Source organism: Peromyscus californicus, unplaced genomic scaffold (assembly GCF_007827085.1).
Source record: "Peromyscus californicus insignis strain IS unplaced genomic scaffold, ASM782708v3 Scaffold_8__1_contigs__length_139910024, whole genome shotgun sequence".
Taxonomy (NCBI): Eukaryota; Metazoa; Chordata; class Mammalia; order Rodentia; family Cricetidae; genus Peromyscus; species Peromyscus californicus.
In genome coordinates this window covers 39,174,555-39,191,547 of record NW_026294606.1, presented here as the reverse complement: position 1 = coordinate 39,191,547, position 16,993 = coordinate 39,174,555, and the positions used below count along the sequence as shown (strand labels likewise).

The following is a 16,993-nucleotide window of genomic DNA, read 5'->3' as shown; positions in this document are numbered from 1 at the left end:
AGCCTAAAGAAACAATATAAATTGGTGGTTTCCAAGGGTTGGAAAGGAGAATGACTAATAAATGGGTACGAGGTCTTTTTGCTTTAAGAATGTGATGGTTACTTTACTCTGCAAAAATACTAAACACCATTAGAATGTATACATTAAAGAGATCAATATGTGTGGCATATGTGTTCATTTCTATAAAGGCCATTAAATTCTTCCATGAAAATGATCATGTGTATATATACTTGCTAATATCATTAACTCTGAAATAATTTTACTCATGTTTTTCAGTTTGTGATTGTGAGGATAAATCAGCAAAGGAGTATTCCAAGCTTTATCACATATTTTTTTAATTGAAAATTATGTTTATTACGTGTAGTGGTATGTGTGTTCATGACATGGCCTGTGTGTGGAGGTCATAAGACTTCTGTGTGGGACCTGGGATCGAACTCAAGTAGGGTTTGGCAGCTTGTGCCTTTATTCACGGAGCCATCTCCCAAGTCATTCTTTTGGTTTTTTTTTTTTTTTTTTTTTTTGGTTTTTCGAGACAGGGTTTCTCTGTGTAGCTTTGCGCCTTTCCTGGAACTCACTTGGTAGCCCAGGCTGGCCTCGAACTCACAGAGATCCGCCTGTCTCTGCCTCCCGAGTGCTGGGATTAAAGGCGTGTGCCACCACGGCCCGGCATTCTTTTGGTTTTTTAAAACACTGGGTCCTACCTACTATATAGCCCTGGATGGCCTGGAACATGCTATATAGACTAGGCTGATCTCAAACTTGTAGCAATCCCCATCTGTCAGCCTCCCTAGCTCTGGCGTTACAGACCTGTGCCACCACACTGGTTTTGTTTTTGTTTTTTGTTTGGTGGTGGTGGTGGTGGAGACAGGGTTTCTATGGTATTCCAGGCTGACCTTGAATGTTTGAAGGAGAGTGACCTGGAACTTGCAGCAATCCTCTTGCTTCTGCCTCCTGAGTGTTGGGATGACAGCCACTATAGCCAACTCAAATTTTTTTATTTTCTAAAGTTAGGAATAAGTTGGGAAGATCAGGAATCTCATCCTTGGTTTTGGACAACTTACACTGAAGGATAGGCCCTAGTAATTTCTTTGGCTTATGGATAAAGGGTGATTATAGTTCGTACATCTTGATTTCACCAACTGAAAAGCAGCTATTTAGGAGACTGGACTTCTAAATTTTCATCAGAGTAGCCAGGAATGAAGCACACAGGCTTTGCTCCACGTGGAGTATCGACTTTCGCTGATTAATTATGTAACTTAGTTTTATCACACAATAGCTCCCAGAAACCGAGTCAGCGCTCTTTGGGGTCAAGGACGGCGTGATTCAGCGGTAAACGTTCCAGTGTCCTCTTTACTGTTGAGGACAGAGCCAGAAGGACGGGATGTAGGTCTGAGGTCCTCGGGGATCCCTGTTCTCACCAGGGTGGGGAATTGCACGTCGAGTTCGGCAGCCTCTTCGATGCCAGCAGCAACCCATACAGGACATCTCTGACCTCGCTTAAAGCCTGAGGTCCACTTTCCGTGGTGGCGCGGGAAGCCAGGTGAGGATAGAGCCCTACACGCTAACTCGCTGGGCTGTAAACAAGTTCCATTCCAGGCACTCGAAATGGATTCTCCGTTGTTGCAAGTTACCAACCGGCCGACTCCCGAGAATAATAAAGTAAATCTAACACCATCCCGTAAGCTTCCAAAGCACTACCGGGTTCTTTCCCCACCCTGCCCCTTCCGACGCCCATTTTCCCGCCCACTTCCCCGGCTTTGGCTCTTGGGATTCTCTAGAGCAGTGTTCTCAATCTTCCTAATGCTAATACAGTTCTTCATATTTGGTGATGACCCCCTTCCCCAACCGTAAAATTGTTTCCGTTGCTATTTCCTAACTGTAATTTTGCCACTATTAGGAATCGTAATGTAAGTATCTGTGTTTTCCGGCGCTCTAAGACCCCTGTGAAAGGTCCTTGGGCCCCAAAGGAGCACCGACCACACAGGTTGAGCATCGCTGCTCTGCAGGGGATCAATCAGCCCCCAAGTCCAACCAGAGGCGCCCAGCAGAGCGCGGAGGCAGAGCGACACAACCCCGTGCTTCGTCACGAAGGGCGTGGGGGCGTGCTTTTATGACGTAAAAGAGGGCGGGGCAGAGGCCAACGCCGGAGACCCCGACAGGCTGAAGGAGGGGCGGAGGGAGTGGCGGGAGCCCCTTTCCACGCCTTAGGACTTTCCATCTTGAGGAAGAGGGGAGTACGTGTTCTCAAACTCCCCTTAGGGAAAGAAACACCACAGGGAAATCTTCATTTCCAAGCCGCTCACTATTTACAAAGAGTTTTATGTATGATAGATTATCGATCTTCGGTTCTCTATCTTCGCGATCGTGAGAACCTCCACACTCCCGTCCCTGCCTCCCCCCTCGCCCTTGCACATATGTTAGCGGCCAGAGTGCGCGCAGGCGCAGAGCGCTCGGGGCGGTGCCGCTGAGGGGCGGGTGACGCAGCGGCCGTCGCTGCCATTTTAAGTTGTTTGTTCTTGTTTCTTTTCCTCAAACGCGACTCAGCCCCGGACCCGGGAGGTTCCCGAGGCAGCCGCCGCTTCTGCAGCCACTCCGGTGCGGGGGGAAACGAGGCTGTGGCCCCGCGGACGCTCGCCCTCCTCCACTCCGGCTCGCTCTCTCTTTTTTTTTAACCCCCTTCCTCGGGGCTCTTTGGGACTCTTTCCTTCCTGAACCAGACTGTCGGGCGAAGTAGGCCTAGGCCTCGGGAGCCGACGCTTGAACTGAGATAACTTTGCCGTGCTCACTCCGCGGACAGGCCGTAGCGCAGGGCTTCCTCCCCTCCCCTCCCCGTCCCTCCCGCGCGCTTTCCTCTTTTTCCTCGCCGTTCCCTCCCCCCCCCCGCCCCCGCGCCGCGTCCTTCCCTCCGTCCTCGCCCGGGGCGCCGAGCCCGACTATGGGGCCCAGGTGGGGGCTGAGCGGCGGCAGCAGTGCGCGCGGCCCGGCCACAGAGCGCAGCGCAGCGGGCATGGAGGGGCTCCGTCGGCCCGTCGTGTTCTCTTGACATGGCTCCCGCCCGCGCCACGAGCAGCGCTCCCGCCGCCGCCGCCGCCTCCTCCTCCGCAGCCGCCGCTCCGCCCGCAGGCTGCGGCTAGACGGCCCTCCCGACGGTCGGCCTGCGAGTCCCGCTCGCCTCTCCGCGGGGACCCCGCCCTGCCGCCTCGATCCCGGCCTCTGCCCCCTAGGGAAACCACCCAGCCGCCCCCACTCGGGAAACATGGGCTGTTGAACGGGAAAAGCGAATCCAGAAACCCGGGAACTTCATTCCTTTCTTTTTTTGGGGGGTGGGGTGGGTGGGCTTCTTTTAAGAAGTAATTCTTATTAACACGATTATTTTCTTCTTTTCCCTTCCCAACTGATCCCACTTACTCTCTCTTTCCGCCTCCTCTACCCGGGCGGGAATTGTTTCCACGGTGAAATGAGTGAGAACCCGAGTGATCCAGTGTCTCCCGTGGTGCGAGTGAGTCGCTGCCGCTGAAGGCGAGGGGTGGGGGTGGGACCTGGGGTTCGAAGGCAGGTGATCCCCGGGCCCGGCCTGGGACGTGGGAGAACCCGCCACCATTGCCTCAGCCATGCTCACACGAAGATAATAGAACTCCCCACCATCCCGAACCTGAACGGGGTCAAATTTGTACGGAGGGCTCCCCGGGGAATGTAGAACCCACCTCAGGGCTGAGGGTGCTTGGATCCCGGGCATTAATCAGGGCTAATCACGGAGCCGGAATAACTATTAATATCGTTTAATAGAACCCCCCCTTTCCCTCTGCCATCATGGTTCTCCTTGGCAGCAGCGTTCGCAGCCGCCTGAGGGTGAAAACGTGGGTGATGGGGAAGTTGGTAATGACTCCGCTGTTTTTTCTCATGGCTCCTTTGGGCAACAGCTGTCCGCCCCCGGTATACACTGTAGTTGATTGCAGGGAAACCCTGTACCTCTCCCCTTCTTTCTCTGCTGATTTTGCACTTTTCTCTTTGCTCACCACCAAGTGTAATCAATAGCAAAGCACTGACAGTACATAGCAGTAGTGAAATCTGAAATAACTAAGAATTAATCAGGTACTACAGCCATGGATCTGGCTGGGTAAAATCCAACTGGGGATTTCAGTTTCATTCTCCTACCCTGTTTTGGTGGTTTTTGTTTTTTTTGTTTTGTTTTGTTTTTCCTTTTCTTTATTTGGGAAACAACATCACAATTTCCCCTCCTTTTTCCTTTTCTTAATCCCTTTTCTGAAAAGGGGGAAAATCCGGATGGATTTCAAGGATTGGACTGGTGTCAACTGTGTTTTATTGCACACCTAAATCCTGATGATAGGTTTTTCATTTTCCCCTCAAAGCCTTTTATTTTGGCAGTTTAGCCAAATGTGTTTTCCAGAAAGTTAGTTCGAAGTTTTTTCTCCTCTTTCTTATCCTCCTCGCCTTCCCCTTTCCCATCTCTCCCCCAAACATTATTGTCCAAACATGACTGGACAGCAACTTTTGTTTCTTGACCCTGTGGTATGACAGTCTGCTAATATTGCCAGAAGGTGCAGTTTGGGGGTTACAGTTGTGATTTTAGCTATTCAATCATATTAGCAGGAAAAAAAATGACTTGTTTCTGTTGTACTTGAGTCTTAAGAAAAAGTGCCCATAGTTTAGTGACAATTTCCAAAGGCTTTAGTACCACCTGTATTTCAAAATGGGGGACCCAAACTCCCGGAAGAAACAAGCTCTGAACAGACTACGTGCTCAGCTTAGAAAGAAAAAAGAATCTCTAGCTGACCAGTTTGACTTCAAGATGTATATTGCCTTTGTGTTCAAGGAGAAGGTAATTTAAGTTCCTAACTGATTAGCACAAGTGATTTTTGTAAGTTCATATTATTTGTTACTTGAGTATTTTTATGAATATTAGGCTTAAGAGTGTGTGGAGAAAGACTACTTTGTTTTTTGCCTTTAGGGGGTGATTCTGTGAATTGAGCCCTTGCAGAAAATGAAGGGTTTTTCTTTGAAGTATTTAATTCAGAATACACTTTCAGTTGACATGGTACTGAGTAACTGCGAAACTTTTATGTGGAACAAAAGAGGGAACTTGGTAAAGTTAGAAGTAGGATGTCTTAAGTGTTATATTGGGATCAAATGTTTATATGCTAAATTTAGCCTGTTTCTTTGAATCTTGCGGGTTCAATTCTTATGATACAGTTAATGAAACAATACATTTCAATTTTTAGGAGCAATTAAATATTGAAATGGTAAATTTTTGTTTAGAATTGCTACGTTTTTACAATTAAAAATGACCTAAGGCGTGCGTGCGTGCGTGCGTGCGTGCGAGCGAGAGAGCTCTAGTTCCACAGTTAAATATCAGATGAGTTTGAGTTGTGAAAGTCAAAGAGAATGCCATGAAAGCGATATTTATTCTTTTGCAATTCAAAATGGACATTTATCAGTAGAGCTGTTTGACATAAGATTGGGTTATAAATAAAGTGCAACTTTGACTTTTGCACTAAAAGTAAAAAAAATCAGAAATGAAATCTTAGTGTGATGTCTGTTTAGTATTTTTTGGAAGTTTCCACGGTTATTACCCTAATCTTAAGTTTTTTTGTGTGTTTAAGACCCTTCAGCTGTTAGTAATGAATGCAGAGTGGTTCTAGCGTAGTTTGTATTGAAGTATTCTGAGGATGAGTCATTTTCACAGTTTCTGGTTTTTTTTGTTTGTGTGTGTGTGGGGGGTGTTTGTGTGTTTTCTAACACGTTGATGGCAAATTTGATAAGATCTGATTATATTTTAGTTGAAGGTATTGCAATATAGTTTCTTTGAATCCAAGCCCTTAAATGTTGAGACTAGATAGATCTTTGCACCTAATTCATAGGATGCCCCCGGGCCACCATAGAGTATTACTGATATGCCTTGTGGGGGGGGGGGGGTTATAAGTTAGATTAGAAAGGAGCTCTTGATCTTAACTAGTTTGGAGACAGAATTTACTGTACATTTCCCCTTTTTAAACATTGATAATTGTAGTCAGATAATATCTAGAAAAGATCGTTGGACTTGATACCATTTCAGGGATAAAACAGTTATTGAATACTTGTGTGTTTTAAACTAGTGAGATTTTAATTTAGTTGCTGTAGAGTCAGTTAAGTGAATTTATGTCAGCACTATAAGTGAATTTATATCAGCACTATATCACTAAATTTTCTTCCTTTTAGAAGAAAAAGTCAGCACTTTTTGAAGTGTCTGAGGTTATACCAGTCATGACAAATAATTATGAAGAAAATATTCTGAAAGGTGTGCGAGATTCCAGCTATTCCTTGGAAAGTTCTATAGAGCTTCTGCAGAAGGATGTGGTACAGCTCCATGCTCCTCGATACCAGTCTATGAGAAGGGTAAGTTCTGGAAGTCTTGACTTATGAAATGAGTTTCTATGAGTTAAAGGTTGTAATTTTTCTCTTTGTGCTTAGAGACCTCTGTGTAACAAGTGTAGTTTTTGCCTCAAGACCATTCTTAGCTGGATAAAGCACGTAGAGGTATCCTCCAGTCACTGTTAGGCGTTATGCATATTATGCATAAAATTGTTTTTAAATACCTTGAAATGCCTTTTTTTTAAAGATTGACTTCCAATAAAAACATGGGTCACTTTGCTTAGATGGAATGATATTGATGTATGTGATCACTGAATGATATATTACCGTTCGTTAGATTTCTGAGGGGAGAACTAACACCATGCCCCTTTGTAATGAGAAATCATTAAACAAATTATATTACTGCCAACCTTCAACATTAATCTGGTGTATAACCCAAAATTAGTTAAAGCAGAGGAAGCCTTGAAATAACTATCCTGGTCTGGAAGAAGTGTACTGGTCTTGGGAAACATACATGGAATATGGTGCTGGGAACAAGAATGGAGAAAAGTAGCTGTCGAACAGCACATCAAAATATTTTATGTAATAAGAGTGGGTCCTAGAAGTTTGAGGACATTTTTGCCAAATACATTTGGTTTTGAAAGATGGAAATAAAGGCATAGGCACTAATAACATTAGCTCTTTACCTGGGATTTAGTCATGTACTGAGGAAGTTAGGTCTTTTTTATATGAGGAACATTGGGCTAAATGACTGGATTGATTCTTCAATATAAAAATTAGTATTAGAGCAGGAATTAGATTGCAGGCAGTCTGTTACCCCGAAGGTAGGAGATGATAAATTGTGGCCTTTTACACCGAGGCAGTGAGTCTGTAGTCAGACCCTCCCTGCATTTGTACCTTTTGTCATACCACTTTGCTTCTTTGAAACTTAAAAAAAAAACTTTGTTGTCGTTTTCTAGGATGTAATTGGCTGTACTCAGGAGATGGATTTCATTCTTTGGCCTCGGAATGATATTGAGAAAATTGTTTGTCTCCTGTTTTCTAGGTGGAAGGAATCTGATGAACCTTTTAGGCCTGTTCAGGTATTTTATTCTAAATAAAGTAGTGAGCACTTCAGTAACAACCTCTGTAATAGGGTTTAACTTGAAAATACGTTGGGAATATGCTTCCAATAGTTAATAAATCTTTCTTGTCTTTTTAATATTATATTGTATGAGAACAGAATTTATAGAATCTCTTAACACCTCTGGTTTTTAATTAACTTTTGTTAACATCCTGCAGACTTTTTTCCCTTCCCTGACAAAGTCTCATGTTGCCTAGACTGACCTCCAGTTGCCTATATACCCAGGATGACCTTGAACCTTCTGATCATTCTGGCTCCATGCTTGGTTTATGTAGCTGGATATAGAACACAGGCTTCATGTATCCAAGGCATTCAATCCACAGAGCTATAGCCCCAGTCCTTTTTGCTGAATTCTAACTGCCATTTTAGAATATTAAAGGCATTTATTAGCTGGGCAGTGGTGGCATAGGCCTTGTAATCCCAGCACTTGGGAGGCAGAGGCAGGTGGATCTCTGAATTTGAGGCCAGCCTCTTCTACAGAGTGAGTTCCAGGACACACAGAAACCCTGTCTCAAAACATCAAAAATGGAGGCAGAGCCAGGCGGATCGCTGTGAGTTCGAGGCCAGCCTGGGCTACCAAGTGAGTTCCAGGAAAGGCGCAAAGCTACACAGAGAAACCCTGTCTCGAAAAACCAAAAAAAAAAAAAAAAAAAAAAATCAAAAATGGAGGGCACATTTATCTATGCATTGTTTCTAATTTTGTTCAGAGTGTATTTTAAACACAAGAAAGACAAAGGAAATACGTTAAAATGCTACTTACAGTTGAAGGTCTAATGAATATAGATAATACATACATACACACACACTCATTCATTATTTTAAAATTAGAAAAAATGTATCTGGATCTGGCCCTATTTTAATTAAGCATAGAGAACTAAACTTTGAATACCTTATTGAATATGAAAATTGTCATTCAGAAATTTTCTTAACCCATTATTAGAATTTTGTCTTTCTGTTGCTTTTGTATGTGATGCAGGCTATTAAGTTGGTATTTATGTCCTGCCCAATGGTAATAAAACTGTTAGTAGCTTAAGTAAATTTTTGTTTTTCTAGATGGGTGTGAGAGTAGTTAAATTCTTAAAAAAGAAAAAAATCCATAGATTAAATATAGATACAAGAAGTACTTTTTTTTAAATAGCTAATACCTAACAGCCATGGATGTGCCAGAGCAGCAGTACTCAACCTGTGGGTTATGACACCCACAGGTCACATATCAGATACCCTGCATTATTGTATATGTATAATTCATTCACAGTTATGGAGTAGGAACAAAATAATTTTGTGATGGGGGATCACCACAATGTGAGGAACTGTATTAAAGGGTCAAAGCCTTAGCAAGGTTGAGAACTGTTGTGCTAGAGAATAGAATGTAAAAGCTCAATATAAAAGGAATGAAAATGGGAGTACAAAAGTTCATATACCTTAGTTCAAGTACTGTAATTTGAAATTATTTCTGAAGGTTATTAAAAAGCCAGTATATTAATCTTTCTCCTAAATATTTTACATACACATTTAACCTAAGTACTAGTGATAGCTAGGTATATGTGAACCTATTTTTCCAGAGAAAGAAATGAGACAGTTATAAAAGAGGAATAATAGGTCCAGGGTCGTTTAGTTAAGAGCAGTCAAGACAAACTGTAAGCCGAGATAAACCCTCTTTAAAAGCTAGGGACTAAAAAGCTGGCTTGGGTGAAGAGCACTGACTGCCCTTCCCCTGGATCTGGTTCAATTTCTAGCACCCACATGGTGGTTCACAACCCTCTGTAACCCTCTAGTTCCAGGGAATCCAGTGACTTTTTCTGGCCTCCAAGGGCACCAGGCACATGGTACATGAACATACATGCAGGCCATATTAAAAAACTAATTAAGTGAATAAAAGGAAAAGTAAGGTAAAAGTAAACAAGGTAAAAGCTTATACTCATGACTCGCTGCCTTCTATGAAAAGTTCCCTGAGCTAATTACAGGTTCCTCAATCCTTCAGGACTGATTATAATATACGTGTAATAACTTTGCTAGTTTTATAGCTCACCTGCAATAAAATAAGCTAGTAATGTGATACTTATTTCATTCCCTTAAGTAATTTAAAAACAGTCATCTGTATGTTACATATCTTACGGGGATTGGCTCCAAAACCTCTGCATATGCTCAGTTCATGTAAAACAGTGTAATATTTGCATATAAGTTTCTGTATACTGTGGATCATCTCTAGCTTGCTAATAACACTCAATAAACAGCCACATAAATTGTGTTACACATTGTTTTGGAAATAATGAGGGTGGAGAGTCCATATTTGTTCAGTATTGATAGGGTTTTATTTTTCTAACGTATTTTCAGTCTGGAATATTGAAGATAAGTAGTCGGTGTATCCTAAATGAGGACATGGAGCTGCTGACCTTCCCAGCTGTGGTCCACTCCTTCCTTGGAAATGTTCTCTTAGTAAACTAACTTTGCTTCTCCATTTAAAAAATAGTAGGAATTGAGAGCGCTTAAATATAAAGGCAAATGAAAAAAGAAAAGAAATTTTATTTTATTTTTTTTTTTTGTTTTTTGAGACAGGGTTTCTCTGTGTAGCTTTGCGCCTTTCCTGGGACTCACTTGGTAGTCCAGGCTGGCCTCGAACTCACAGAGATCCGCCTGGCTCTGCCTCCTGAGTGCTGGGATTAAAGGCGTGCGCCACCACTGCCCGGCGAAAAGAAATTTTAACTCAGACTATTTTTAAAAACCAAAAATTTGAAATTTCTAATCTAAGTACATCTATAGTGGTATTTAGTAGGGAGTAAAGACTGTGAATGTGTCCTTGTCATGCTTAGTACAGTGAGGTGCTGGGATGGAGGACTAGAGTGTTTTCATTACTTCAGAGAATCCCGTTATCTCTTCCTTACGCCAGTTGTTTTGTTTGGTGTGGAACATTTCTTCCCTAAGAAGAAATTCAGTAGGATATAATTGAAATGCTATGGAACTGTATGGTGAATCTCAGTTTTGATAGTGGCTGTTTGTAGTAGGATTTTTATTTGTTTTCGGTTGAGATGGGGTCTTACTATGTAGCCTTGGCTCATCTGGGATTCTCAGAAATCCACCTGCTTCTACCTCCTGAAGTGGTGGGATTAAAGGTGTGTGCCACCACACTCTGGCCCTGATTTCCAGATTCATAGCAACAGCTGTTGAGAGAGCTGGAGTTAAGGCTTAGTGGAGCACTCACCATGTACTCTACCATGTACAAGGCTCATCTCTGCTGTCACCGAGAGAAAGAGATGAGTAGTGTAACTCACTGGAAGAGGCCAGCGTTTACAAGGCATCGGGTTCTTTCCCTAGTACTATGGCAGTGGTGGGACTGTTAAAGAATTACCTGACAGTAAAACCTAAATAGCAGCCACTCGTGATTTTACATCTTAATATTGCCTACAGTTCTTGGTAGCAGAAATTGCTCAAGGCAAATGGACTATGAACAGTTTACAATTCTGAATTATTTGAAAGATGTTAAAGGTTTTTTGAATTCTCTATTAAGTCTGGTCTTTCTGCCTGGAATTTGCTTCCTTTTTTTTCTTTTCTTTTTTTCCCCTCTTTTTCAGAGCTGAGGAACGAACCCAGGGCCTTGTACTTGCTAGGCAAGTGCTCTACCACTGAGCTAAATTCCCAACCCCTAAAGGAGTCACATTTTGTTTCTTTCTGGTTTTTCAAGAAAGGGTTTCTTTGTGTAGCTTTGGAGCCTGTCCTGGAACTCACTTGGTAGCCCAGGCTGACCTGGAACTCACAGAGATCCGCCTGCCTCTGCCTCCTGAGTGCTGGGATTAAAGGCATGGCCAGCTTATTTGCTTCCTTCTGCCCTTTGACATGTGGAAGGGTGAAATTGATTTCTTCCATCATAGTAACTTTGTTTCTGTCTTCCATGACAATTTTCTTTTCAGAAGTCCATTTGTAGAAGTAAGACTATGTTACACATTGAAGGCTTTGCATTTCATAGGTGTATTAGGTTTGCATTTCCTCTTTAACTGTCTGGTGCAGTGGGTTAGAACCTTAATGTATGGCAAAGAAGCCCTTGTTTCTGTCTGTCTGTTGTTTGAGACAGGTTGTCTGTCTTGTCCTGCCTCAGTCTCCTGATTGCTGGAATTACAGGCATGTGCAAACTATATCTGGCAAGAACTGTATATATTTTAGTTTGATTTTCTTTAAATGAACTGAGTTTTACGTTGTACATAATTTTAATTAAATCTAAGTACTCCTGTGCATCTCTTGTTTCCATCTTGGTCAGCACAGACATTCATGTGGAAGTAGTAGATGATGGTTAGGCAGTGAGTTGTAATTGTAATTACATAAAATGTTTGTATTTTGTAATTAGGCCAAATTTGAATTTCATCACGGTGACTATGAGAAACAGTTTCTGCATGTACTGAGCCGCAAGGACAAGACAGGAATTGTTGTCAACAATCCTAACCAGTCAGTGTTTCTCTTCATTGACAGACAGCATTTGCAGGTAAGAAATTTTTTTAGAACTAATTTGGGGCTCATTTGAAGTTAAGAAACCTGTCCTAGGCCCCTCCAGAGAAGTTCCCATACTTTGTTCCTTATGAGCACTTTGTGAAGAGCAAGCTTTCTAAGTCCCTGATCAGTGAGTGGGTGACCATCACCTGGGAGCTAATTAAAAATAGACTCAGTTCCTGCTCCACTTCTAGTTGATCAAAGTATGTATTTTAAATGAAATTGCTTGGGAGTGGGTGCATGTTTGCAGGTATATATGCCTATATGTGAGTGTGGTTCTTCAGGCAATGTCCAAACCCTGGGGGTCCATCTGTCTCTGCTTCATGAGAACTGTGCATGCCACTCAGATCCTCATGCTTGCTCTGGCAAGCACTTTACTGACTAAACTGTCTCCCCAGGGTTAGCAGACTTTTTAAATGTGAATCTTAAAACAAAATAAAACAAAACAAAAACAGTTTCTCACTTGAGCAGCAATCCAGGTATTCATCAAAAAAGTTTCAACAGGCATTCTGCAGTAAAAATTCAGGCTGAGAAATTATCTAGGGCTGTTACTTATCAACAATTTATAGCCCAGCAAGACATACCCAAGGTAGGGCTGGAGAGATGGTTCAGAGGTTAAGAGCACCGACTGCTCTTCCAGAGGTCCTTAGTTCAATTCCCAGCAACCACATGGTGGCTTACAACCATCTGTAATGAGATCTGGCTCTCTCTTCTGTGTACATAATAAATCTTAAAAAAAGACATACCCAAGGTAGGGAAGTCAGACATCTAAAGAGACAGTATGTGCTAAGAGGCATTCAGTGCAGCTTTGTGCCCCAAAATTTATAGCCCAGATCTCCCTAGGGAGGGTAGATGTGCTGAATAGATCTTGGCTTATGAGAAGGTTGTTTTTGCTTGGTATTAAATTGTACAAATCATAAAGTTATTGTGACTTGTTTTTTTTTGACATTTTAAATCTTTTCTGGTTTTGAGACAGGGTCTCTACTAGACCAGGCTGGCTTCTAAAATGACTCCCAGATATCTGTCTGCCTCTGCTTCCTGAGTGTTGTACCCCACCACACCAGCTTCCTGTTTCCATGTTTCTGTTATATTTTAAATGAAACTTGGTCTAGCATGGTTAAGGCCTGTGATTGAACTAATGGCTCTGTAAGCATACTGCGAGTCCCTTTCAACTTCTCAGTATCTACTGTATAGAAAAGACTGAGTTAACAAGTCAGTGCTCTTAAAAGGTTTAGGATTCAACTTGATTTCAAAATTGGTGTTTCAGTGACCATCAAGAATAGAGTGGAAAGACAAAGCAGCTTTAAGTAAACTTGGAAATAGATCAAGTTAAATCAATTTATTTTGGTTGCCTCAAAATAAATACATTTTAAAAATTTAAAAAAATTGGTTGTTGAGAAACAGATCTACACACTCCCCATCTGAGAGCAGACAGGAAACTCAGATCTTGATTTCCCACCAGAGGGAACCTGTTGTGTGTTCTTTGTTGGAGCTGGTTCCAGGGCTACAGGACCAGGCACAGTACAGTTCTATTGACTTCCTTAGTGTTTTAATCTTAAATATGCATGTATTCTCTGTGCATTTATTTCAAACATTTCTTATTTTCTCCCATATCCTGCCTGGATAGGAAACATACATCTCTTGCTATGTATACTTTATTGCTGGGTGGTGGTGGTGCCTTTAATCCCAGCACTCAGGAGGCAGGGGCAGGCGGATCTCTGAGTTCAAGGCCAGCCTGGTCTACAGAGTGAGTTCTGGGAGGACCAGGGCTGTTACACAGAGAAACCCTGTCTCAAAAAAACAAACAACAAATAAAACCCACTCTATTAGTGTGACATAGGCTTTAAATTGTGAGGGGATGACAATTTAAAAAACTATTAAAATGATTAAAAATTCATTTTCTTCTAGACTCCAAAAAACAAAGCCACCATCTTCAAGTTATGCAGCATCTGCCTCTACCTGCCACAGGAACAGCTCACCCACTGGGCAGTTGGCACCATAGAGGATCACCTCCGTCCTTATATGCCAGAGTAAATAAGAGCATTGACCAGCAAAATGGAGAAGACCAGAGAATGCAGCAGCGATTTTCTTTTCTTGTTTTCTTACCACTTTTCTTTCAGAGTTTAAAGAAAATGGACTCATGCACAGAACACTATGCATTTTGAAACTTGTTCATCCTGGATTTATTTTAATCATTTGTATCACAGAACTTTAAAAAAAATTAGATGTCTTCTGCACGGACTGTGTGAAAGAAGGTGCTTTGCAGATTGCTGCACTGCATCGGCATCTTACTAAAATGTGAAGGAAGGACTATTGTACACTGAAATGCTTAATGTATCTGAAAGCACAGGTGATGCTCAGTGTTGTGGTCTTCATGTTTGTGCTGGTTTTTGCCTCTGACATCTGTCATCAGTATTGAGGGTGAGAGTGAATGTAACAGGTATAAATAACACTTAAAAACTTAATAGCTTTGCTATAATCACCGTTGTTCCAGAGCACTGTCAGATTCATTCTAATGACCAGAATGGTTGTTACAAAAAGAAATTACAACCAAGGGAAAGAAATCTTAATGAAAAAAGCATCTCATTGAGGTACTTGTACCTCATGTGCACTGGGCCATGTTTGTTTTCTTGGTACTCATTAGTACATGTATTTTTCCCAGATCTCTTTCCCCGAGTTGCTGTTACAGAGTACTCTGCTGTGTGCAGATGCGTTTACACACATTAAAGCAGATGTGGAGTCTGGCGTGGCTAAATGCAGCTATAAAACCAAGGAACATTCATAGCTGCAAAAACCATCATAAGTAGAGGACTTTTTGGTTTTTGTTTTGGTGTTAGAAAATTTAATTACAAATAAAAAAAATCCAGTGAATTTTGCAGAAATACTGGTTTCTACACCATCCTAAAGAAGTTGAGTGTTTGGAATAGAAAAAAAAAATAAAGTGGGGATCTTAACGTTGTAAAAATAACCAGAGTGTCAAGAGTTCTGAAAGCAGAACTCATTTGTGCAATGAACATAAGGAAAGACTACTGTATAGCTTTTTTATTTTTATTTTGTTTCGTTTTGTTTTTTTCTTTGAAATGAAGAAAAGCTTTGCTTAAGGGTTGCATACTTTTATTGGAGTAAATCGGAATGATCCTACTCCACTGGAGTAAAACTAGTGCTTACTGGTTTCCATTTGTATTTAGCTTCTGGTTGGAATTTGGAAAAAAAAAAATGAAACCTAAATAAAATAGGTGAAAGCTTCTTGCCTATTCAGATGAATATACAAAATTTGCAGTGATAACTTTTTTATCCATGGTTTTGGTCACTTTGGTTGGTTTGGACAAAAGAACTGGCAGTTGTAACTGAACAAGAACGGAAGACAGATGATCAGCTTCAATAGTTCTCTGCCTTTTGCTTTGTTTCATGGAAAAGGAAAAGAAAAAGCCATTCTTAATGTAAAAGGGCATTTTACATGTTCTCTGATTAGAGTCAATTTGATAGAACATTTTGAAGGTTTCTTAAGGCCAGACATTTTTCTATAGCTGTCTCTCTAACAGTTTGGAGTGGAAGTAGAAATACAGGTTGAGAAATTTGTCCAAGCTCATATAAGTAGAGGACTTAAGTCACCAGAGGCCAGTGGCTTCTTAAAAACCATTTCATTGTTATACTGTGTTCAACATACTAGGCAATTCAGCAGCCATTTTATCTTGGAATAATTTAGAAAAGTTGGCAAGAACAATATGAGATGTTCTGGTGTAACACATTTAAGATTTTTACATTTTCCCAACATTTTTTTTTCCTCTTTGTACGTACTTACTCAACCATAGCATTTGTTGCACACATGAGTTATATTTTGCCCTTTTGTACTTAGGCCCATGTTACAAATAAGTGCAAGATTTGGTGTGGTGGTGGTGGTGGTGGTGTGTTCCTGGTCACTGTATCTTGTAGTACCATTACCAGGCTTCCAGCATGCCATCCATGTTCTAGTTAACCATCAAAAAATTGGGAGTTTGTTCATGGTTAGATTGACTTTGTACCCTTCTAATATCCAGAAGCACACGACATCTGCTCCTTAAAACTAACTGGTTTCTGCACTATGTGCTTAACTGCTAGTGACTGATGGCAAACAATATGAAAATGGCCTCTTCCCTTGAGTTACAATGAATCTTAGTGCCCAACCAAGCCACTTTTTTGACAATTTTTTTTCAACCTTTATGTGTATAGTGTTTTGCCCTGCTTGTATGTCTGTATCATGTGCATGCAATGCTTGTGGAGGGCAGTACTGGGAATCAAACCCAGGTCCTCTGGAAGAGCAGCCAGTGTTTTTAAATGTGGCATCTCCAGCCCCAACCAATCTTGATGGTTCCAAAAGATTTTCCAAATTACTCTGAACGTGTTTCAGCATTCTGTGAGTCTTGTCACATTTACTGGCCATCAACATGGTATTGAGCCCAACCCACCATAATATTCAAGACTCAGTTTCTTGAGCACTTTCATGGATAAATCACAGAACCTCCCTGAGTCCCAGCCCTGGAACCTGTCAACAGCTGAGGAGTCTGAAGGTCTGGTATCTAATATAGACAACTTCTGACCTCAAATGTTTCAAGTCTCCTGAAAGCTGCTTTCTCTTTCCACTCTAGTTTTGAACCCTGAAAGTGAAGAAAGCAACAGTCCTCTAATTTTTGAGACCTTTGAGAAATGCACTAATTTGCTAATATAGTATAGCAGGCTGGGAGATTTAAAGGGGCTCATGATATGTCCCCTCTACAAAAGATGCCGGGTCCAGATACACAAAATAGCACAGAAAGGTATTTAGGCTATTTCTACTGTCAGGGGCTTCGCTTCAGATTTTTAGGCCATGTATCACAGACTCTTTAGTTTCTCATTATGGCTGTGGTTTATCCATTTGGAAGCTTGATGATCATGTCTCATAAAGGAAATGGAAATATGACAGCATTAGAGTTGGGAAAGACCTAAAATTTCATTAAGGATTGATAATTGCTATGTTGAGATTCCTGTCTCCCTAAACTCTTGGGCCCT

At 41.6% G+C, this 16,993-nt stretch overlaps 1 protein-coding gene across 2 annotated transcripts; it reads left to right on the top strand.

Annotated features, from left to right (window-relative positions):
• Nucleotides 1-3,342: 3,342 nt before the first annotated feature.
• Nucleotides 3,343-15,214, top strand: CUNH6orf62 (chromosome unknown C6orf62 homolog). 2 transcript variants are annotated; one of them, XM_052728344.1, is made up of 5 exons: nucleotides 3,343-3,499; nucleotides 6,217-6,393; nucleotides 7,329-7,451; nucleotides 11,829-11,963; nucleotides 13,877-15,214. In XM_052728344.1, the coding sequence occupies exons 1-5, from the start codon at nucleotides 3,458-3,460 to the stop codon at nucleotides 14,000-14,002; spliced, it is 603 nt and encodes a 200-aa protein (XP_052584304.1). In that variant the 5' UTR covers nucleotides 3,343-3,457; the 3' UTR covers nucleotides 14,003-15,214. The 2 variants fall into 2 exon arrangements, with proteins under 2 accessions (XP_052584304.1, XP_052584302.1); XM_052728342.1 differs by having other exon boundaries at nucleotides 3,393-4,840.
• The last annotated feature ends 1,779 nt before the right edge of the window (nucleotides 15,215-16,993 follow it).